Raw genomic sequence first — 24289 nt, 5'->3', positions numbered from 1 at the left:
TGAAATATAACAATGTAAAAAAAATGTATAATGTATTCCTGTGATGCAAAGCTGAATTTGCAGCATCATTACTCCAGTCTTCAGTGTCACATGATCCTTCAGAAATCATTCTAATATGATGATTTGATGCTCAAGAAAATATATTTTTTTATAAATGTATTATTATCAGTGTTAAAAACAGCTGTGCTGCTTCATATATTTTAAAACATTTTTAGGACAATTTGATGAATAAAGTTCAAAAGATTTTAAATCTTTTGTAAAATTATAAATGTCTTAACTGTCACTTTTGATAAATGTAATGGATCCTTGCTAAGAGTATTAATAAAAAAAAAAAAAATATATATATATTTTTTTGGAATGGTAGTGAATATGAATTACTAGTTCACGAATGTGATAAAATAACCTCAAATGTAATGCTAAGATCTACTGAGGGGAAAAAACAAGCTCAAACACCATAAATGCTTTTGGCATTTTATTAAGTTCACTTTGACATCATTACAGGGACCACAAGTTTTCCTGTTTGCATCTTCCTCCTCCCCCCCCCAAAAAAAGCTCCTACACATTAACTTAAACTTAATTCAGAACTAACAAACTAAATGTAGATGTTAGTCCCCACATCTAGTCTTCAAGAGTCAAAAGCAAAAACAATGTGACCTCCGTCAACCCTTCTCCGAGAGAAACACAGGAAAGAAACAGCAAACATGCTAAACAACTACAGGAATAAGTTAAAAAATAATACCCAAATATTAAACTGAAACTCAGTAGAGAAGAAAGAAGATACGAAGACGTAGAACATAAACAGAGAGGTCTGCATCTATTATAAAAGTAGTTATATAATCATAATTTACCCTTTAATTGAAAGAAAAAAAAAAAAAAGAAGTGGTAATACAAATTGTCATAGCTTGACCTGTTCTTCAAAAGCAACACACACGTGATCTATCCCGTAGAACATGCCAGTAAAGCAACACAATGACAAGACACTTGCGTATGAATCTGATCATGTGTGTAAACATGCATACAGGGTATGTGAGAGAGAAAAATTAAAGTTAATTGGAAAGGGGGCATAAAAATCACAGAACAAACTTTTAAAATGTGAATGAACTTGTTAATGTTTAACATTTCCGATGCTCTGCTAAACAATTTTTTCCAATTTGGACATGCTTCCAACTGCATCAGCTGGAATGTTAAATAAACGGCGCAATAAAACCATTATGAGCTGACAGACTATATAGTAAAAGCAACAATATGAATGTAACCAGAACTATTGACATATGGTGCATATTCCATTTATCACATTGTAAGCCTTTGCGCATACCGACTGCTTTTAAACAGCACATCCGAAGCCATTTTTTACCATGCTACCCTTCCCTTACAGAAATCAACTCACCCTTGTATCTTAAAAGCCAACAGTGTTTGCAGTGGGACTTGACTTTTAAGGAAAAACAGTGTTATCACGTCATTAGTAAGTGTAATTATTTATCCAGCTTAAATAACGGCATGTTTTTTGCAGCCTTAAACAAAAACATATGAAATATTTAAACTTCTTCAGTCCCCAAGGTGGTAAACAATGCCCTAAAATGCTGACAAAAAACATTTTTACCTTTCTAAATGACATGAATGATGACCATTGGCCGTGCTTCAACGAAAATCAATGACTTTTGAGGTCAACTTCAAAAGATTATTCCCCTTCTCTCCTATAATTCTGCTGCTCTGGCGATCCTATACATAAAACTCATTCTTAAGGTTATTAATATTTATTGTTACGAAGCCAATGTCAGACAGGGGACTTAAAGCAGCCAACCTAATCGAGATATAATATAATTACTATTATGTGAAGAGTAATAACGATAACATTTACATGTGAACTCAACTCCGACAACTGAGTGCAAGAGAGGTGCGAAAGAGAAATATAAGAGCTGTATATTCGTTTTTTTAAATATAAAAAGCAACACTAACTACTTCACAGCAAAGAGCCTGTTGTAATCGAACTATATATACATACACGATATTAAAAACTTCGCCAATAACAGGGAGGATAGTGAACTAGACCGAATTATCACTGCTGGTTGCGTCCCGATAAAAGCGTGCAAGACTAGTAATGTTCAGTGCATTTCAGATTAATACATACACATTTTTTCGAAGACCAAACGAGGGGGAAAAGCATGTTTCATAACGGTCACTTTTTTTTTTGTCAGCATTTTTCAGTGAAATGTTCATTTTTAAAAGTACAGACATTTGCTTGAGTCAAACACCTGTCTCTTTATTCATTACTACTGCACCACCCAACCCAACACTCAAAACCAGGTCATAAGTTCAGTCTAGTTCACAAATCCTTCCATACACTGGCCGTCAAAATGGGCATCCAGTGGCATTACATCACTTCCTGTTTCGAAAATAATCAGCTCCCGGAGCCCCGAGCTTCTTTTCCTAATGCTCGTTAATAAGCTGCAGTTAACAGTGAATATCAAGAAGCTTTTTAGATTTTACATACTAGCTGGTTCAGTGCAGATGGTTGTTTTAAGGTGTGAGGGTTAAACAGGGGAGGAGAGAAGGGGGCGGGGCTTAGAGGAAAGGGAGGCGGCTAGAGATAGAAGGATGGTAAACATGGCAACAACTGATCGGAGGAGAGGATCATTCTGCTTTACAGCGCTTCATGGCTCCTGGGAGTTTCTCTTGTAGCCTGAGGGAGAAAAAAATGAGACAAACACCCATTAGGTGGCAATATTAATACATGCTATTGAAGCCTCACTAATTGGCAGCCGTTTGCAAGATAAAGAATTCTTTATAGATGAAGAGCATGCACAGTAAGTGCACATTCTCACTTTATTTCTAATACTTTATTACTCTACTCAAAGCATACTAACTTGGCCATTGTAGTGTTGACTTGAGTGCGTACAATGTCGATGTAACGGTCAATCTGGGTCTGTGGAAAGAACATAGAGATGCTGCATTATAATAAACAATAACTGTAATATCACTGCATGTGTTTCCATGCACATCGCACATGCATATCGCTTAGGATGTTGTGGGTGAATGCTTGCGGATATTAGTTTTTGTTTAGTTGTACAATATACATTTTATACAATAAAAAGCAAGAAAATACAATCAATATACAGTGCAGGGAGAGGCAGAAAACAAATAAGGGCTTATTTAAAGCCTCCAATGAAAGTGAGAATAAAAATAACTAAAATTAACATTCATTTTTTTAAATAAATATTAGTGCTTTTAAATTGATTAAATCGCGATTAATCATATCTAACATAAAACTATGTAAATATATAATGTGTGCATATATATTATATATACACACACATATGTTACATGCAATTTATCGATTTGACAGCACTATGTATATATAATTGCATCAAGTTAATAACATATACACACATATCTATATATCTATAAAATAGATTTTATATATACTAAAACAGTTTCTGAGCATCATGACTTTCATTTTCTCACTATGAAGATATTAAAAACTGGGTTACTGCAGTTTTGAGGTCAGTGTATAGTGCTCTGCGCCATTGAGATTAAAAAGACAGTTCAGATTTTTGTGGCACCATTATGAAGTTGAACGCATCATTATTTCTGTACATTATCTTCATTAGCGCTGTTTAAAACAAAGAAAGGTCAGAAGAGAAAAACTGCATCAGGCACTCATTAACAATCACTGTTACATAAGAATTTAAGACTTGACAAATGCTTTAAGAAAAGATTATGACGAGTGTTCGGAAAGGGCTTACATAAGAGCCCACTGGAGCAATAATCATACATAATGATAACTTTTCAGTCTGAGTGGGCCTCTGTTCTCAAACACCAACTGCATGTGTCATCTAATAAAATATGCTTTTCAAAAGCAACTCTGCGCAAGTGTTTTAAAATCACATTATTGTTATATATGCAGGGGAAGGTTTTTTTTTTATTGCATAAGTTTTCTCTGTGTCATTAAAAGATCACTAGTAACAAGAGTAACCTGTAATACTAGTTAGCATAATAATTAATTAATACATGAAGGCACATGAATAAAACGTATGATTATCTGTCCCGTTTTGATTTAATTAGTATTGATTGTGATTCACCAGTTTCAAAGAAATGTTATTTGCTTCACTATGGTATAAAAGTTTGGGGTCAGTGAGATTTTTTTTGTGTGTGAAGAAATTAATACTTTTATTCAGCAAGGATAAAAAAAAAATAAAAAAAAATCATGGTTTCCACAAAGACATCAAGCAGCACAACTGTTTTAAATATGGATATTAATAATAAATGTTTCTTGAGCATCAAATCAGCATATTAGAATGATTTATGAAGGATCATGTGACTTTGAAGATTTGTCATCACAGGAATAAATTACATATCAAAATATATTAAAATAAAAAACACTTCTTTTAAATTGTAATAATATTTCACAATATTACGGTTTTAATGTATTTTTTATCAAATAAATGAAGCCAAGAAGTTTCAAAAACAATTTAAAAATATTACCGACCCCAAACTTTTAAAGAGTAGTGTATTATTATCATTATTATACAATCTCTTATTTGGACTACAACAATAAATACTCTTTAAAGAGATGGTTCACCCAAAAATGAAAATGAAATATGAAATATCAACAGAAGAAAGAAACTCATACAGGTTTGGAACAAAATGAGGGTGAGTAAGTGATGACAATTACAATTTTTGGGTGAACTATCCCTTTTATGAACACATAGTGCATAGTTTGAAAATGCAAAAACACAGATCTAACCTTGTTTTTCTCATAGATGGGCGGTACACTGAAGAGCAGGATGTCAGCTGGAAAAGAAAACACCCAGTATCGGGTGATTATGATTATTCTTAAACTCCACATGGGATAATTCTGAAAAAGTCAGTCTATAACCAAATATTTCAGTATAAACTCAAATTTAAGTATGGTGTTAAGTATATATTTGGCTTACCGAGGATGAGGATGGTGATGCCATTGAAGACCGCTCCAACATATGTCAGCAGCCACATAACCACTGCCAGCTGAAAACACAAGGAAATATGGGTCAAAAGAACAGAAATCCTTTGTATCCCTCTTAAACCACAAAATCTGAGAACACAATTTTCTAAATGAACATGAAATCAGTGTTTTAATAAAAATCATAGAGCTAATACAGTAACAGTCATAAAGGAGATAAATGTTCCTTGTTGCTTCTCGTCATTTTTGGAACTTGAATATCCCTATAAACATTTTGTATGGAAAAGACATTACATTCTTTAAAATATCCTGAATGAATTGGAGAACTATACGTTTAAATCTGTTCATTTCTAACTGCTGGTGTGCCACTGACCTTGAGGGAATCCACCAGGTCCTCGACCAGAAAGAGGCGGCTCATCTGCTTGAGCGCACGGTTGACGTGTGTGAGACAGGCGTCCACGTGCTTGCGGAAGGTCTCGGGCGGCACGGCGACATCTTTCTCCATCAGAGCTCTGTCACAGGCACAGGGGTCAACCCAATTAACCTTACCACTGCATACCCACACACCACTGAGCATCACTGCACTCAAAACCAAACCTTACTAACACAGAGCATGACAAGACATGCCAAACTGACCTGCAGTATATGAAATGTGAAGCATTCATTTTTTTAAAATATTTTCTCCTATAAATTCCATTTTATTATATATTAAATATTGTAATATTTTTTTATATCTAATATTTTTTATTAACAATAACAAAAAAATAAATTATATTATATTATGTTATATGTTATATATATATATATATATATATATATATTTACAAATGCAGTTTTTTTACATATGTGACCCTGGATCACAAAACCAGTCTTATGTTGCACGGGTATATTTGTGGCAATAGCCAACAAAACATTGTATGGGTCAAAATTATAGATTTTTCTTTTATGCCAAAAATCATGAGGATATTAAGTAAAGATCATGTTCCATGAAGATATTTTGTAAATTTCCCACCATAAATATATAAAACATTTATTTTTGTGAATGGATGCAGCACTATCGCCAATAGAAATGGACAACTTTAAAGGCGATTTTCTCAATATTTCGATTTCTCTGCACCCTCAGATTCCAGATTTTCAAATAGTTGTATCCCGGCCAAATATTGTCCTATCCTAACAAACCATATGATGTATAAATCTCAATTTAAAAAAAAAATTACCCATAAGACTGGTTTTGTGGTCCAGGGTCACATATAAATAAAAAACATTTTTTTTATTTTATACAATTATAATATATTATAAATCATGATATATATAATATATTAGTTTTTTTAATTACCCTACAAGTTCAATTAAATCATAAAAATATGAGGAACCCATTTTATATATTTATAAAACATTTTAAATATGAGGAAAGAACAAAACACTAACTTAGTAAAGGTATTATCTTATCAAAATTACAGACTAAAGCTTCAGGTTTTATTTTACGATGCAAAAAAGCTCACAGGAAAAAAACATACAGTGACTAAACAGAAACATAATGAGCTATTAATATTTCATTGGTTCTCTCTTGTTTTTGTATGTGCTAATCAATTCTATGTATGCCTGTCTGGCCAAAAATTACATTATCAATTTTGGTTTCATCGCAAATAAAACAATTGACTCCAATCACAACTACGCAATATGCTTATAAAATCTTTAACAATTTTTTTATAATATTTGAATAAAGGGTGAAGATGTTAACAGGATGGACATCACTTTTGGCCACTACTGTCTAACAGTACTAGTGGGCCAATGTTTTTTTTAAATATACAATAAAAATATATAATCTCTAATAAGACGAAGGTGTTTTCTCAGGGCACACAGAAAGAGGAGACTCTCACTTGAAAGGGTGTCCATCGGTGGACTTCTGCACGGCCTGGATGACGGACTTGTAGATGCGGAAAGAGATGGTGACACAGAGCAGAGCCAGCAGCAGGTACGAGATCACGCTGATCACGCTAAACGCTGCCAGAGAAAGCAGCAACAGCAGCGACACGCCAAACACCACGCCGGACTTCTTAGGGTCCCGCCAGTGCACCAGGTCATTCACTGCACGACAGAAAAGGCATGTGAAAAACGTGTGCGTGGTGTGTTTTGATGAACGTAACAGGAAATAAAAACAGCACATGACAAAAATATTGATATCAACCGTTGAATCGGAGCAAAACTATTTAAATCCAGAGTACGCAGCAGAAACACATTTTAATAAGTTACTTTTGTACCTGAACTGTAAAATCATTAGTTCTGTCATAAATAACACAGAGCTCATATTTTCCATACAGCTGCGGTTACATAATGCAGTTTTCGAGTGGTTGGTGATGCGGCGTGAAAGGAACCTTTTAAAGAAGCCTTACATAAATGGCATTCTCCACGTGGAGTGATGCCTTGAGGGTTTCGGCTCTGCGCGTTTCCATTTCTGAGGAAATGAAGGACGCATAAACCGTCTATGGTGGTATTCAAAACATCAAACTTCATAAGGATGCACAGCTCTGTGCCACAAAAGAACAGCACAATACACCCATTTACATATTTATATGACACAGACTAGATTAGGAATTCATACTTGGCCATGTGTGGGATGAGTTCTGTAACAGAAGACCTTACACGTGCAAGCGTAGGCTGGTTGAAAACACAACCACGTCTTCCACTGTTACTACGTTTGGTCTGTCAGCTTTAATACATCACAGCCCAGATATGGCTCTCCCACTCCAAGAAACTGTAAATGCATTCATGCATTCATTTCAAGCAATACATGGTCAGGTACTGCTTCTTTTTTTTTTTTTTTTTTTGAACGTTTAAACTCTGAAATGCACCGTAATGCAAATTGTTATTTGAAATGAGTAGATAAATTACTTAATGAAAATTTAATTAGGGGCAGGAGGGAGATAAATGGTCAAAACTAGCCATGTTAAATAATATTTAACAAGATCCAGTTCAAAAGTTTGGGGCCAGAAAGATTTTTTTTCATGTTTTTAAAAGAAGTCTCAGCAAGGCTGCATTCATTTGATCAGAAATACAGTACAAACAGTAAAAAGTGAGTAACTGTACAATAACTATTCAGTTAATAACCGTCTGTTGATCCGACTGTCCAATGGGCGGAGATACAAAAATGAGGAAGTAAAATAGTTTTCACGAAAGCCCTGGAGCTGTCAAAAGAGTTTTGCTGTCAAATAAACGTGAATTTGAAAAATGTCATGGGACACCAAAGTCACCAAGCCAGTCCTCAAAATGTATTCAAAAGACTAATGTTGTAATGAAAACTCAGATATTTAAAAATGTGGTATTGGACTCAACCATTTATCATAATCAAACAGGCACATTTAAAACAACATAATTTGGATTTTGAAATCTAGATGAGCTCTGATCAATTGTATGCTGTATTTTGAGAGAGGAAGTGAGGGGAAAAAGTAATATAAAAACAAAAACCATTATAGAGCATCCCAAGGGGGAAAAAGAAAATGTTTACAACAACAGTCAACGTGACATAACTACAGCACAATGGTGTGTGGCAAATGATTCAGAGCCTGAGAGAGCACTATTGTTTTTGTCCGACTGCTCGGGGGCTAACGCTGAGTGCATGTGAGGGGTTTCCTCCCCGCTCACTGCAGGGGTCTGAGTCCCTCCCAGCATGCTTTGCTAGTGCCCACAGGGAGGCAGCCTAGGCTGAGAACAGTCATTCGTTATCATTCCCTCCCTCCCTCCCTCCCTCGCAAGGGTTAGTGGACCCAGATACAACAGCATGTCCCAGTGGCTGCTGAGCCGCAGTGGCCTCTTTTAGTTCTCGCACAACTCAGCTCTTAAAGATACATGCACCATCTAATGCATTTGTGTGAATCCATGTAAGAGTCCATGTGTGTCTGAATCATTTAAGAGACATGCATGAAATCACGTTTTCACCCGAGCACAAGAAGAAGAAAAAATCTAGTTTTTACTTGTTACAGCGAGTGCTCGGTTGTATGTTTAGAAACGAACAGTGTGAGCCAATTTTCATGCAATGAAAAGCTAATGAGGTCAGTTATTTAAAGGCTATTGGCCATATTTATACACTATGGTCTGTTTCAGTGGTTTGCACTTGCTTCTTATTCTTTTAAAGTCTCAAGTGAAATTAAACTACTACATTTTACAGGCAGAACATATGGAAAATTTCAAATGCCTAACCTGAATATATATTAGTTTATATACATATGAATTATAAGTGCATAAATGTGTACAGTGATTAGCCAAACCTATGCTTGAGTTAACACAACCTCATTATCTACAGCTCTGAAAAACCCAAGTGGAAACCAACACACCCATTAAAACAAACTTTCACACCACTAGAAAGCTCTCAGTCAGCCGTACTTAAATGATTGACAGCTAAAATACCAAGTTACAATCATTGTCAAAAAATGTCAGCCACAGCAAACAACTCAAATAGAGACTGAAAAGTGAAACAAAGAATATGCTCTAGATCTGTTAAATAACCTACTTACTCTGCTACAACTATATCTGGCAACTAGCACAAGAAATGATTTACTGTCTATATGAAAAACTTTACAGTAGGGCTGGAATGAGGCATTGACGTAATTGACGCATTGACGAATCAATTAGGTCGACTGCGTAAATACGTCGATTTTAGAGGAATGCGCCGATTTGTTGCAGTTTATATTCCCCAGTGATGGTGGCACCGACTCCCAGGCATGCTTAAAATATCTAAAGTGTGCAAATATTTTAAACAGAGACCGAAAAAAATGGTTATCTGCAAGCTCTGTAAAACTGAAATGGCATAGCACAGCAGCAAAACTTCTATGCAAGAGCATATCTGAAAAGAAACGCCCCGGGGCTCTCCTACCTCAAAACAAGACAGCAGTGTAGGTATTTGGACTATTTCAGTGAATTTTTACACAGCACTAGAATACACTTGCCAGTCCCATTTTTTGTGCTTAATACGGCTGCGTTCATAAAGCATTCTGTTTTTTTACGAGCTGCTGTGATGCGAGGCTGTGAGACGTACAAGTGTACTCTCTGCAACCGGTTACAAAGCATTTAACGCTGTTGTTTATTTCGTTAAATTATTTAATAAATCTAAAAAATTATCAATCGATTAATCAATTGAAAAAAATATGTTGGTTCCAGCCCTGCTTTACAGTAAGGTTAGGCTAAATTAATATTACTAACTTTTACAGCATTTATTCATTTCTAAATTTAGGAAAACATTTAAGAATGGATTAACAAAATAATATTTTTATACAATACAGTACATTTATAAATTAACACTATCCTGTATTAACAAATTCTACAAAAATGTTCATGATGCCTGATGAATTAACTGCAGTTAGCTGCAGCTTGTCTGGTCTTCAACGAGCCCAAGAGGGCCCACGTCACTCCTCTGTTCATCTCTCTGCACTGGCTACCACTCGCATCAAGTTCAAGGCATTGACGCTTGCTTACGCTATCACTGGCTCAGCTCCCTCCTACTTGCACTCGCTCCTATGAGCCTACATCCCTACCAGAAGCCTACGATCGGTCAACGAACGACGTCTCGTGGTTCCATCACAGAAAGCCACAAAATCACTTTCCAGAACATTCTCATTCACATTTCCGTGCTGGTGGAATGATCTCCATGCGGGTGGCGCATCCGGAATGCAGAATCCCCAACGCTATCTCACGACCAATTCGTACGAATTCGTACGAATGATAAAAAGTTGGCTAATTCGTACTAATTCGTACGACCTCACTCGTACGAATTTGTACGATTTGTCTAAACCCACGTGATGGGTAGGTTTAGGGGCGGGGTCAGGGGTAGGTCATTCGTATGAATTCATACGAATTGGCCAATTCGTAAAATATGTACGATTTTGCAAAAATCGTACTAATTCGTACGAGTCAGGTCGTATGAATTCGTACGAATAAGCCACTTTGTAGAATTTGTACGTTTTCCCGTGAGATCGGGCTGGAATCCCTGACAACTTTCAAAAGACAGCTGAAAACCCATCTCTTCTGTGAGCACTTAACCTCATTAAAAAAAAAATCCATCCTTTTTCCTTCTTCCTTTAAATCCTCACTTATCGGGCTTATGCTACTCTGAACAATGCCTGAACTTCGTATTTTGAGCACTTCTTGCATTGTTTCTTGCCTCTTCACGATGACTTGCTTAATTTAGTCCTAATTTGTAAGTCGCTTTGGACAAAATGACTAAATGTAACTATTGTTAACTGATACTTATTGTACAGTCTCCCCATATGTGTGAGATAAACAAATACCAAAACAAATACTAGTGTCTTTTTACTACTACATATCCAAGTAACTTTCTTACATATAACATTTTAATGTGGAACTTCGGGCTTTTCAGTTAATCAAAAACTATCTGTGATTAACTAATTGTAAAATGCAAATTTATACTCCATTACATCCTGTTATGGTCAACAAAGTTAATGGAGTCCAGAATAGCAGGGCTCAAACATCAGCAATAAAGTAGGCTAATTGAGCGAAACATTCTTAGCTTGTTTTGGATGTGTAGCCTACAAAAATACAACATGCAGGTTGTTTTTTAATATATTTCTTATTGTGCTTACAATAATCAAGAGAAATAGTCAACGATAACGAAACTCAACAATTCTCCCAAAACTGAAGGGGGGAAATGTATATAGTCCTTACGGTAAAGGCCAAGCATTTCTCGTTTAAGTAAAAAGAAAAATGGCATAAAACCAATAATTCTGCATCACTTTCTCTCTAGTGTTACACCAGATCAGTACACACATAACAATAGTCTACTCACTGTCAAATGGAAGATAATGCTACTCCTTTTAAATGACACATTTACCCTGACTTCATTCCCAATGGCCTTTCTGTAGAAGGTTACATAAAAAGATGAAACCTGAGACTAGACATAACCAGTCACCTGACTTCAAGGGCTGTGCAGGCCATGCAGCCACCCTGCAGGAATGTTTATATCCATTCCTTTTAAAATTATACCATCATGTTTTAAGGTCATGAGACATGGCACAGAAAAAAAAATACAATACATTTAATGTTATGACTAGTCTTAGTTTATATGTTTATTCAGTTTTCCTCACAACAAACAAGTCATTTATAATCTCCATAAGGCTATAGTAATATCTTGAAAATGTTTAGTTTTTGCCATCTTTTCATAAACAGACTCATAGGTTAGTGTTGAGTAAATTCAAGTTGAGTTATAAAAAAAAAAAGAGGTAAGTAAGGTCTAGTGTCTGGGCATACTATGCGTGCAGGGTTAGCAGGCTGTTTGCCCAGAAGAAAGACATGTTACCTGAAAAGTGGGTTAGTATTGCTGTCAAGACATGCTCTGCAAGATGGTAGGCCTCTGCAACCCAAATGTCGATTGCCTCTACCTCTTTGGGAAGTACTGCCTGACACTCGTTTGGAAGATTTTGAGAAGATGAGGTGATTGAAGCCTCAGGATTTGGTGTAGGAATAGGAGCTTTATCAGGCTTTAGGACAGTCTTCATTGTGGGAATATTCTCATCTTCCTCTTCTTGGCTGCTCCCGAGCTCTTTCAAAGCAGAAATTGTGAGGTGCTCCTGCTCCAAGTCCATGATCATTGCTGGGGAGGATTGAGTGGATGGAGGAGCATCAGATTTGGGTTTCTGGTCTATAGTTTGGTGTCCAGAACTGAACCCCTCAGGTTCCTCATCCTGTTGTGACTTAAGACACTCCCTCATGAAATCCACAAAGCTGTCAGTAGCTGCTGTTACTGAGCATTCTGCTTCAAACGTCTCTGTATCACTCATGGTCTCTGGCGAATCCGGTCTATCTAAAAGATCTTTGGGGGTCACAACTTGAGGTTCAGACTTCGTTATCACTGGTCCCTCAGCAACCTCATTTGTCGTAGGCTCAGAAATAACTTCGTTGATTTTGCTAGACGGCTCATTGTGGAAAGAGGGGAATGGTGCAGGTGGATTCTCTTGAACTGGGGTTTGTCGGTCAATGGACTGCACTGGCAACTCCTCCTGTTCCTGCAAATCAGACGTCTTGATTTCCACTGTTGACTTTTGATCTTCTGAATCAACACTTGGCATTTTGTTTTGGCAGAGTATAGTCTCAAAATCATCAGGAATGTCAGATGAAGTTTCAAAAAGGGAAGGCTCAGGCACAGATTCATAGTCTAGTTTACATTCGTTGGGTGTCTCATCGAAATCAGTGATATCAAAGGATTCTTGAACAGGAGCACTGATATTTTGATTATCTGTAAGACAGTCTGACTTTGAAAGCTCTGTTTTCTCACCTTTACTCTCCTTAAAATAAGACAAATTCAGCTGGTCTTTTAAAGCAAGCTCTTCACTGGCGTAATGATCCAGGTAAGTCTCTACATCACTGGGCTCATTTGAGGGGGAGCTAATGTCTGGTGGAAGGTCAGAAAGTATTTCTGCAGTCTTGTCAAGCTCTTTATCAATGGTAGACTCTTTAAAGGGTTCAAAAGACACTAAATTCTGAGACATATGTGACTGCTCTTGAGAGTCCTCGAAATTCAGACCTCCTGAGTCTGGGGAGGACTGGAGGAAAATGCCACTTTCATAATCATCGTCAATAACCTGGGGTTCAGCATCAGAGTCATTTTGATTTGCCTGAGAGGAAATGTCATGGTCAGGTTTATGTTCTTCATGTAAAGTTTCCACAGATGCATGTTCTGTAACGTCTGAGTCGTGTTGCTCTGGTGAACCTCTGCCCTCACCTTGCAAAATCTGACACTTTTCACCATCATCCTCCTCACGTTCTACCTCAAACTGTTCTTCTTCCTCATCACTTAACACTTGTTCCTCAGTTTCAATAACATTAATAATAGGTACCTGAATTGGTGGTTTCTTGTTGTTTGGAATGGTTTCCTCTTCCTTGTGGGTTTTGGTGTCTAGGTCAATGTTTCCCATTATTGGGATGCTCATGGCTTCCTCAATCACTGTATCATCCGACTCCCCAGAGCTGTCTACTTCCTGGATTTCAGCAGGCTCCAAATTTCCTTTTGAAATGTTGGAATGTTGTGTAGAACTAGGCTCCATCTGTTGGGACACAGGGGGTAATGGAGACTCAAAATCTGCAGGAGCAGCAGGGGAGGAAGGAAGCTCTTGATTGTCTGGGAATATCTGACAGCCTTGAGTGCCTGTATCAGCTTTCTCTTGTTTGTCCCACATATAGGCTGTTGGTAAAAAGTTCAGGTCAAATTCAGAATCTTCCTCAACACTCTCTTGTTTTGATTGCTTGTTGACATCCTCCTTTGATTGAGCAATGTCATCTGCAACTTTAATAGGACTGTCCATAAACTGATCAGGAACTCCAGCAAAAGGTTCTGGAACTTCAACTGTATCAACATTGTTTGCTTTAATCGCTTTGGATGGGCTCTCTTGCACCATGGGGGACTCATCAAGAACTGGATCTTCAATGTTGAAATCTGGTGCAGGAGGTAAGTGAGCTCTCATCCAGTCAGCTGTGTCCTCAAAGTCACTCCCATGCCTTGCCTCACCAAGCACTTCGAAGGGTGATTCAGGAGATTCCTGTTCATTTGACGTTGTCCTTTTCTGAAAGGACGAACGGGAGGAAATTCCATGCAATTCTGTGGGGGATTTCTCATAGTGACGCTCTTTAAAATGTGGAAACCCCCCATCAAAATCATTCTGCTTTGCAGCTAAAGCTTCCAATGCTTTGATTCTCTCAGATACTGGCGAAGTTTTTATAGGCGAGTCCTGTTTTTGAGAGCCAAAAGATGAATCAAAAAGCTCTCGTTTCTCTTTGAAGGTACGATCTATGTTGTCTGCAGGTGATCCTGAAGATTCAATTCCACAAGCAACTGGAGAAAAGGAACTTGACTGAGGAGAAAAGTGAAGAGAGGTAGCCAAAGTTTCTGAAGGCTTGTCAGAGCCTAGTACCACTCTTTCGTCTGCATCCATCATGAAGCAGGAAAGAGGGGGAAAAGGAGGGTTGGAAATAAAGACAAACTCTACCTTAATTCTGATTTGCTAAAGCAGGGGACCATATTTGAAGATCAGGTTTGTATAGGTTTGTCTTTAACAAATTAAGAGCAGTAAAATTTCAAAGCCAAAGATCCCAACAACTTTAGCAATCAGCAACTACACTGATACTTTATGTAGCATTCCCAAGATGCTTAATTGCTTGCATCCATTTAACTGAAGCTAAAGCGGTCATGCACACACTGCATGGTCCCACATATTAATGGATGGAGTTTGATGTCTGCATGCCAGCTTGATTATGTGCTGATACCATTGAGGAATCTCAATGACACATACAACGCTTCTTAATGCATTTAATGTGTTTATCCTGTAGGGGCAGATTTACTAATTAATTTAGATTACATCCATAATCAAACAACAACCCCAAAAACAAAGAAACAAACAAAACAGACAAACAATAGTAATCAATATCCTCAGAAAATAACCAAAGAATGTTAAATCATTAAAATACTGTTATTGTGGAAACTACTAAACGGCTGTCTGAGCTATGCCTCCACTGTCTAACCATCTATTAAAATAAAAGAAAGAAAGAAGATAAATCAAATTATGGTGTAGATGACACAATGAGGCCAGAATTATAAGAGCACAGGGAATGCAGCAAAGTGAATGCTGGACACATGCTGAAGATGGAAATCCTGACCATTTTACCATGCAACACAATGGCTGTGTCCGAAAGATGGAAAATTATGCCTTCACAGGCACTATGTGGAGGTAGGCACAATGTACATCCAATTACAATGTTTGTGTCACATTCTGTCTACTAAGATACCTCCATCTGGTTGATCTATGCGTGCAGTTTGCCGATTTATGGAAAAAAGTAAATATGCAATCTAAAAAACTCATTAGAAGAGTAAATTAATTCATAAATATCCATTTTAAAAAAAGTGAGAAATAAGCATTAAAATAACTAAACATATGCATTCATTTCAATTTGCTTTGGTTGTAAAAGATGTTACGGTGCCTTGGAAACCTTAGGAGGTACCTTTAAACACAAACATAGCCTGTGAAGTCATACACTGACTGGGCTGAGAGGCAGCAAGCCAGTTCCCTTTTGAACACAACCCCTATGTTTTAATGTATGGCCTCATTGATTAGCATAACATTAGCTTTTCAGGCTTGGCTAAATGGTGCTGACTACAGATTTAAAATAATGATAAAAAGGGTCAAACTTATATTGTCCTAAATTATTAAAAAACCTCTAAGATTAAGCTATATGCTAAGCAATATTTTTTTGAACTATAATTTCTCCTGACTCTTCTGTAGGGTGAGATAAAAACAGGTTCCAGAGTGACAACCACATTCTAACATTCTAATCATTCTGTTCCTTTCCAAACCTGCCATTTCCTGGTTTTACTTTAAGATATAATCTTGGAATTTGAATGCTGTAGGCACAGTAGTGAAGTAGTGGGAAAAAACTTACACTGACAGAAACAAAACTTTTCCTAAAGCCTTTTGAAAATAAATGCTTCTGAAAATAGATTCAATATATATTAGTTAACATGTTATTGCTCACTACTGTTTAAACCAACACTTTTGTCCCTACATCTAGATTATGTACATACATTCAAGATTCTGTTAAGGACAAGTGCCTGTACTCATTATGCAAATTAAGCATCACAGTTATGATGTGTCTTTTAAACAGTAATGTCATTCAGACTATTTGCCCTTAAAAACGTCTTTAGGCATGGGAAACAAAGATCCAAATTTTCCATAATCTAAGTATCTAAACAAAGTTCTAGGTTTTACAGGGTTTTTTTTTAATAGCGGGCTATAAACTGAAATAAATTTCTTCAAGATAAACAATGTTCTAAACATTGTAGGGATACTTAAATCTAAAGATCTCAACATAATGTGTGGGATTTACTCAATCTACTTTATGCTAATTCTTCCTATATATAAATGCTAAAATTATCAAACTCCTGTATGTAAATAGACAAGAAACAAAACAACAAACAAACACAAACAAAAAGACTAAAACTTGAGGATTTCCTCTTACTCTGTGGTAAAAGACAACATGCAAAATGCATGGAAAAAGCAGGTGAAGATTCAGCCGCAGCAGTCACAGGGAAGTAACCCCGAGCAGCGTCCTGTTGCTAGATCCCTCCCCAGTGTCGCTCTACCTTCAGGACCAGTGCGGTGGTGGGGTTGGAGCTCCAAACATGGCTTGGTGTGGGGGAGGGGGGACATCAAGGGCAAGAATCCTCAGGGACACCAACCTGTTCCATTTTTAGGATTCTGCTCTCGCACAAAGTGAACTTGAACTTCTCAGCTATCTTAAAATAAGGTGGCAATCTTGGGATTAAGCTGGACCCACAGTAACGCTGACCTAAATCATGTTTGCAGTGGGTATAAACTGGAGCCGATTGAATTTCTACCATCTGTGGGGACTTAGCTTTCCCATTTTTAATCAGTGTGGGGTGTCGACAAAATGACAGGGTATACTAATGGTAAAAAGGGGGTAGCCACAAATTGTTGCCAGGATTCATTCAGGTTGTTGACTGACTAAGTTAAACTTTTTAGAGTGGGAAACCATATATTACAGGGTATTGTTGGTAAATGTCTGGATTTACAGTCAAGAAGAGACCATGTTAGATCTAATAAGGCATTAGAAAATCAGCCACAGAAATGTGGATGACCTCATTTGAAGAACATTCATGAAGTGAATCCAAGTTTGAGGATTTCAGAAACTGTTGAAAACAGGAGGGACTTGGCTGTTATTATGGATTCCAGCATGCATGATTGCAAGGGGTCACCATTAGAAACAGCAAGGGTCATGTTACAAGACTTCTGGTCAGGGAGGGTGGTTGCACTGCACAGTACACGGTCAAGTGGCGTGCAGGTGTGAGTAACTATTAGCTTGATCATTAACTTTAATGTGAGAACTGAGTTATCACGACTGTACATATTGAAGGAGAGGACATTTCCAAATATTCCCCAGAAATGGGTTAGCTTCTAGCCTCATAGATAAATATCTAATTCTTTTGGTTTCCGTGAAAACAATCAGTAGATTCCCTCTGTGTCCTCTGCTTCATTTCCTACGCTTAAAAGGAAGAACTCCAAAAGAAGCCACTACTGCAAGCATCTAGTCTGGTATAGAGGAGGAGAGGGTCACTGGCGAGAGGGATGGAGAGTGTCATAGCAGCAGCCCAGCGGGACATAGCATACTTAATAGAACAAATATGACAGAGGAGCATGAAGAGAAAGATAAAAGGTAGAGAAGCAGGCGAGCATCAGAAGAGAACTATACACTTGCCTTGAGGAGACTGAATGAGAGATACAGGCGAAGAAAAAAAGGAATCTGAAAAAATAAAATAGGACAGAAGAATGAGAAGAAAAGTCTCAGTATCCTTCTTATACTCTACAATTGAAAGGGGAAAATGTTAGTGAAATGCCCAGCGAAGCACCTTTTACATCTCAAGAAACTAAAAGAAGAAGAAAAAAACAGCTGATAGAGAATAACCAGCACTTTCCTCGACAACTTACACGACTTAAAAGGATAGTACTAGGCCAAAAAAGTAAAAATTCTATCATCATTTACTCACCCTTGTGTCGTTCCAAACCTGTACAACTTCTGCGGACCACAAAAGAAGATATTTTGAAGAACGGTGGGGGTCCAAACTACACTGGACCCAATTGACTTTCAATGTATGGAAACAAACAAACGAGACCTGTTTCAAAAAATCTTTTGTGTTACACAGGTTTGAAATGACATAAGTGAGAGTAAATAATGAGAATTGCACCCTTTTTTGGTAACCTATCCTTTTAATCTAAAATTCAAGGAGGTTCTATGAGATAATCAACTGTAATTGGTGTAGTTAAATATTTCTGTGGTGTGACATGCTGTACTCTTTCTAAAGCGGTTTCAAAAAGCATTCCTCATTTAATGCATACTTGCATTATGCATATTACTTGAAAAACTACACAGAATACTGTACTTTTAAAAATTCATTTGTAACACCAGAGAAGGCGAAAAGGTGTATGGAAGTTTTTTCTAAGAAAATCAAAATTGCAAATGTTCAAATGCTAAAATAATAAATCAAATAGTCAAAATGGCCACCCATAGCTAATAACTAACAAGGCTCACAGGACCACTTTATAATATGAGTATTGAATTATAGCTTTAATTATTAATGACTGGGTTGTACTGAATTGATCATTTTTGGGCATGGTTTATGCAACCTTAAATAGGAAAATTAAATTGCATTTGAGCATTTTTTTATTTATATTTGAGCATCCATTATAACAATTTGATTTATTACTTGAAAATGTGAACATTTGATTTACCATTTTAAGTTTGTTAGGAAAAAACTTCCATAAAGATGATTTAAAAAATGTAGGGAAAAAAAAGAAGAAATGGTGAGCAGTCAAATTACTTAAAATATACATTTTTGCTTATACATTAATATAACTTGATGCTTATTAAAAACAAAACAAACATAAAAAAAATTAAGTTAATTCATGTTATTCATCAACTACCCATTAGCACTTTTTTACTTAGTAGGCCTAGATCCAGAACTAATCACATACTCAACATCCCTCGATGATTCATCAGCATACTGAACAATACTTACTCACAATATTCAAACGGTGAAACTTTCTCATGGAATTTTCAATGATCCCTCCCATACTTTCTGACATCTAACCCTGCAAAGCACCCACATGTTGCACCATTGTGTTATGTAACCTGTTAAGGAAAGCCATTTTCAGCCACACTTCAAAATTTCATGTGATTTGGAAGCAAATATAATTTGCATTCATCCAGAACTAGCCACTTTCAACAGTTAGGTCAATCATCAAGCTGTGGAGGCAACACTAGGTCACCTAAAGTGGATAAATCTATCTTGGAATCACAACAAGAACAGGGAGTGGCAGCAGTGAGAGTGGTGAGAAAGTTAAAGAGAACAGGTTGATCTAGTAACACAGCAGTCTTAAGACAGGGCAAGCTCTACTGGTCACAAATAAGGAGTGTACCCCTGCTTCACGACATTCTTTGCCCAAACCACACCCAAAAGCATTTAACTAAGAGACACGCCTTGAAACACTGATGTGGACACCACAACCCTAACAAATCTACACACCCTCTATCATCTTGATTGAAGTTTTCTTTCCACTGCTTATGAGTCAGCCATAGAGAATCTGCTTGATAGCAATAACCACCTGATGCAATTAGGGCATCACAATCTGACATCGTACGATGGTTGGCTAGTAATGTTTAACCGGCAAACACTTAATAAGAAAATAAGGTGAAGGACATGCTAGCTAGATACTATCTATTGCAAGGGCAAAGGTTAAATGCACCAATATGGCTTGTGTTACAGGGCAGCGCTTAAAGTGGGAACGGATTGGCCTCTTGACACTGGAAGAGCCATGCGTGGCATCTCTTTCATGCCAGTAATATCAGCTCTATTTCTGAGGGGACTGAATCATGACACCCAAAGCTTTAAGACTGCTGCCTCAGCCAGCTGTGATCAGCTCTGACCTTAGGCATCACACCCAGACAAAAGCGAGAGGCCGATAGAGGCCGACAGTATTGATATAAGCGGAGTTTGTCTAGTTGGTCGGGTAAAAATCTCATGGTCCCATTTAGAATGACATATTTTTAATGGATTGTTCTGGGTTGAATACAAGTTAAGGTCTCTCAACAACATCTAGGGGTTGTTGACATGCCGTTGACATGCCCTTCATTGTGGCATGCTATTTATCATCTAAAGTTAGCAAAATGCACATGTATTTTGGGCGATGTCTACCAAATTGGCATCAGACGATATCTATAGTGAAACATCGTGATGGATTTGCCTATTTGGCAATTTTGGATTTAAACCCAATGCAAATAGGTAACCTGCTAAGAATTTGTTGTGTTTTTCTATTTGTTGTGCGGCCCCGAATTGGCGCTAATTCTAAAGCGCAAGTGAAATGCGCACGGCCGCACAGGCATTCATAACGGTGCGTGTCTGGCTAGCAGCAGAGCGTTTCTATGGAAGCTCAACTTCCATAGGAATTCATTGAAAAAGCTCCCTCTGCTCCGCACCGTTATGAATGGCTGTGCGCATTTTACTGGACAGAAACCTTGATATTTAAACTTGTTTTTTGTTCTAACCACTGTCTACCATGGTAAAACTACGAAGAAGGCATATTTGGTGTAGCCTATTTAATTAACTTCATTTAAATTATTTTAAAGTTTGTTGCTGTTTTTGTAAGCTTTGTTTAATTCGTGTAAAACATCTAGTAGCCTATAATTTAGTAGCCTAAAAAATAGTTTTTAATAAAAACTGTTTAAATTCTGTTCATTTAACTGTTTTGAATGTAATTTGTATTGTGATCAGGAGCAACTTCATTATGTTATTATTACCTTATGTCTATGTCTATAAGCCATCGGCAATGGTGCACTATCGGCCCAACCCTAATATATATATATATATATATATAATTAATGACAGCATTTTCAGTTTTGGGTTATCTAACCCTTTAAAATTGTGGGGTAAACGCTGTTTTACTTAGACAAACAATCATACTTAAAAATAAGTTTGAGTGTGTTGAAAGTTGTTACAACGTTACTCTGTGGCTGGTATGAGACATTTGTTGCACACTGCAGTAAACTAAATCGATATTAGAATATCATATTAATAAAAGCTGGATAACTTGTGTTGCTAAATGGCATGCAAATTAACTTTAAAATATATTGTATGGTGGAGAAAATGCTGTATTACTGTTACTACAAATAAAGCTCTTTCTGCTAGGTTGCTATGTTAGCCACTTGACAAAATAGTGTTGTCTCTGACTAAGGCATTGACATGGTACAAATATGTTACTCGCAATAAATCAAGAAAACGAGATTCAAACAATAAGACTAACTGTGTTGAGCTATATAACAATTATTCGTTTTCTGTCAAAAAAGTTGCTCAACTGTTTCTGCCAAACAGTTGCTCTCCTGTCAAATACACATAATATATTAAAGTGTCTTTGATGTTTTCATGGTTTCTATGGAAATAAACTCAAATCGAGGTTAACGACTGAGGATATGACGTCATTGACTGGTGACGCATATAGTGTCTTTAAAATAAATGGTGAGTAATCAGAAATGACTTAAAATTTTAAACAATTTTTTTATTAGGTATGTAATGAGTCAACAACTCATAAACAATATTTGGCAAATCATGGACTCACAAACAAATGCACTTACAAAAAGGAAGTTTATGAGGCAACTATTGCATGCTTGCTCTATAGATTTCCAAATGAAAGTGCGTAAGTGATAATTAGGCTAACAATCACAGATGCTATCGATGGAGCTTAACCTGAATTTAACCCAGAATACTCCATTAAAAACAACACTTGGCTAAGTCTGGCATTAATTACTACCTTATATACTTATGTAGGCAGAATTTGTGTAACTTTATGATCTGTCCAGTGACAATGGCACCCGCACAGGCATCTCAGAGGGACATCTTTTACAGCTCAATTTAACCATCTGGTTCAATATGTCACCTTCACATATGGTGTCTGTGTTAACAAGCCTGTAAGACAGTCACCATGTCTACATCCTTCCAGCAATATTCAGATTCTAACCCCTAACTGAACTCAATGCGCCTAAGCTCAAGAGCCAAACAGCACTTGAAGGAGTCAAACATTTTAAACCGTGCTGAAAATGCAGAGAAGGCTGACGTCATGGGTCTTAACTTCCCGTTCTAATTCTATTAGATTCCAAGACGCCTAAATAAAGCCGAACCAAGGAGGACAGAAGCGCTCCATATATGCTGACGACCTAAAAAGCAGAGAACCAACTGATCCATAGTCAACAAAAACCACACGGTATTGTTTTCACAACGGAAAAACATACAGGGCCCGAACAAAGGACATCGTGTCATTTCACAGAATGACTGATGGACAAATTGATCTATTAGTGCATTGTTTTTATTTTTTTATGTCGTTTCTAAAATATAAAAATGATCGCCTTTAAGATTGTTTACACAGCAGGCAAAATTACAAGCGATTAGAAATTATTAACAAAGCCATCAGACTTGACAGTAGCGAAGACTGACTCAATTCTGCGAATCGGTTCTTTTATATAGTTCGTTTTAAAGAACGCCATGACATTATTATGACATCTCAGACTTGGCATTTACATGATTTTAACGTACCAATATAGCCATATGTAGGCGTTTTTATTTATTTATTATTATAAAGGCATTTATTTTAATAATAATTTTGCAACCAATAGTATGTTGCAACCATGATTCGGTTCATAAAAGTAATTTATGACCCAAATAAGCAGAATTAATTGAATAATTTAAAAATTATGAGTTGAATCAAGAACCGATTCAGTTCTGAACATCCAATCGATTCACTGACAAGACCAGACTCAAAATAACGATTCATAATTGGTTCTAGACAGCTCTATTGATTATTCTAGCAGCTTTGTCACGTCGCTAGAAATGTAGATGGGGTGTGTAAGCAGTTTTTCCCTTCATTTACACTGTCCTCCAGTTTCGGATGCATCTGCACTGCAGATGATCAGCTGAGCCGCAACATGTGCCCATTTCAGTTCAAAGCAGTATTATGTGTCCCCATATTTCTCCGTGGCCTTTTCCTAAAAATAAACGTCAGGTCAAAGCAGTGGATGAGAACACATTCATTCGGAGTCCCACATCCGCCATGCATGCCATGTAGGCTATCCATCCCTGCAAAGTGTAGATTCATCAATAATCTTTCTATTATGCCAAAGGGAGGCGATATGGAAAGTGTACGTGAGAAAGAAACAGTGCATGACTCTTACATAACGCCAGAGAGTTCCAGTATTACCTTCAAGGCATTTTAAACATGTGCATACATTCAAATCGACTGTCTCGGCTCGTATTGTCCTCAAACTCACTATTCAGCGCGACATTTCCATTTAGAATTAGAATGGCACCATTTAGAATGTTAATAAAAACACATCCTAAATTTAAAAACAAATCGAACCAATTCAACGACACTGTTGTATGACGTTCACGTTCTCTTACCGGAAAACTTTGAGTCTTTGGCCGTTGCAGAATGCCCATCGTTTAGGCCTTGTGACGACGAAATCTGAGAAGATTGGGTCATTGGATCTGCCATTTTTGTCGTGTTGCTCTACGGGGTGTGTAGCGCAGAGGTGGTGTCGTTGAGGTTGTGGCTGTTTGGTTGTTAATCTGAAGGTTTCCGATTCACCGAGTATTTCCCAACACAGCAGCGGCGTCACCGAGCCTGCACAAGCACACTAGGTGAACCTGCCTGAATGTTGCAGTGGATGGGGGCGGTGGAAGACAGACAGGGCGGGTACATGAGAGAGAGAGAGAGAGAGAGAGAGAGAGAGAGAGAG

The 24289-nt window shown here is 37.2% G+C and overlaps 1 protein-coding gene across 3 annotated transcripts; it reads right to left on the bottom strand.

The window, feature by feature from the left end:
- Nucleotides 1-459: 459 nt before the first annotated feature.
- Nucleotides 460-24250, bottom strand: rtn3 (reticulon 3). 3 transcript variants are annotated; one of them, XM_082161189.1, is made up of 9 exons: nt 23952-24250; nt 18209-18253; nt 12246-14864; nt 6820-7027; nt 5313-5451; nt 4935-5004; nt 4745-4791; nt 2865-2923; nt 460-2680 (listed from the first exon to the last, which is right to left on the bottom strand). In XM_082161189.1, exons 1-9 carry the CDS (start codon nt 24043-24045, stop codon nt 2632-2634), a joined length of 3330 nt encoding a protein of 1109 aa, XP_082017315.1. In that variant the 5' UTR covers nt 24046-24250; the 3' UTR covers nt 460-2631. The 3 variants fall into 3 exon arrangements, with proteins under 3 accessions (XP_082017315.1, XP_082017316.1, XP_082017317.1); XM_082161190.1 differs by lacking the exon at nt 12246-14864 and having other exon boundaries at nt 23952-24233; XM_082161191.1 differs by lacking the exons at nt 12246-14864; nt 18209-18253 and having other exon boundaries at nt 23952-24231.
- Nucleotides 24251-24289: the final 39 nt, after the last annotated feature.

The sequence above is a fragment of the Leuciscus leuciscus genome (genome assembly GCF_965113295.1).
Source record: "Leuciscus leuciscus genome assembly, chromosome: 2".
NCBI classification, from domain to species: Eukaryota; Metazoa; Chordata; class Actinopteri; order Cypriniformes; family Leuciscidae; genus Leuciscus; species Leuciscus leuciscus.
The sequence above is the reverse complement of the archived record's forward strand: the minus strand, read 5'-3'. Positions and strand labels throughout refer to the sequence as shown.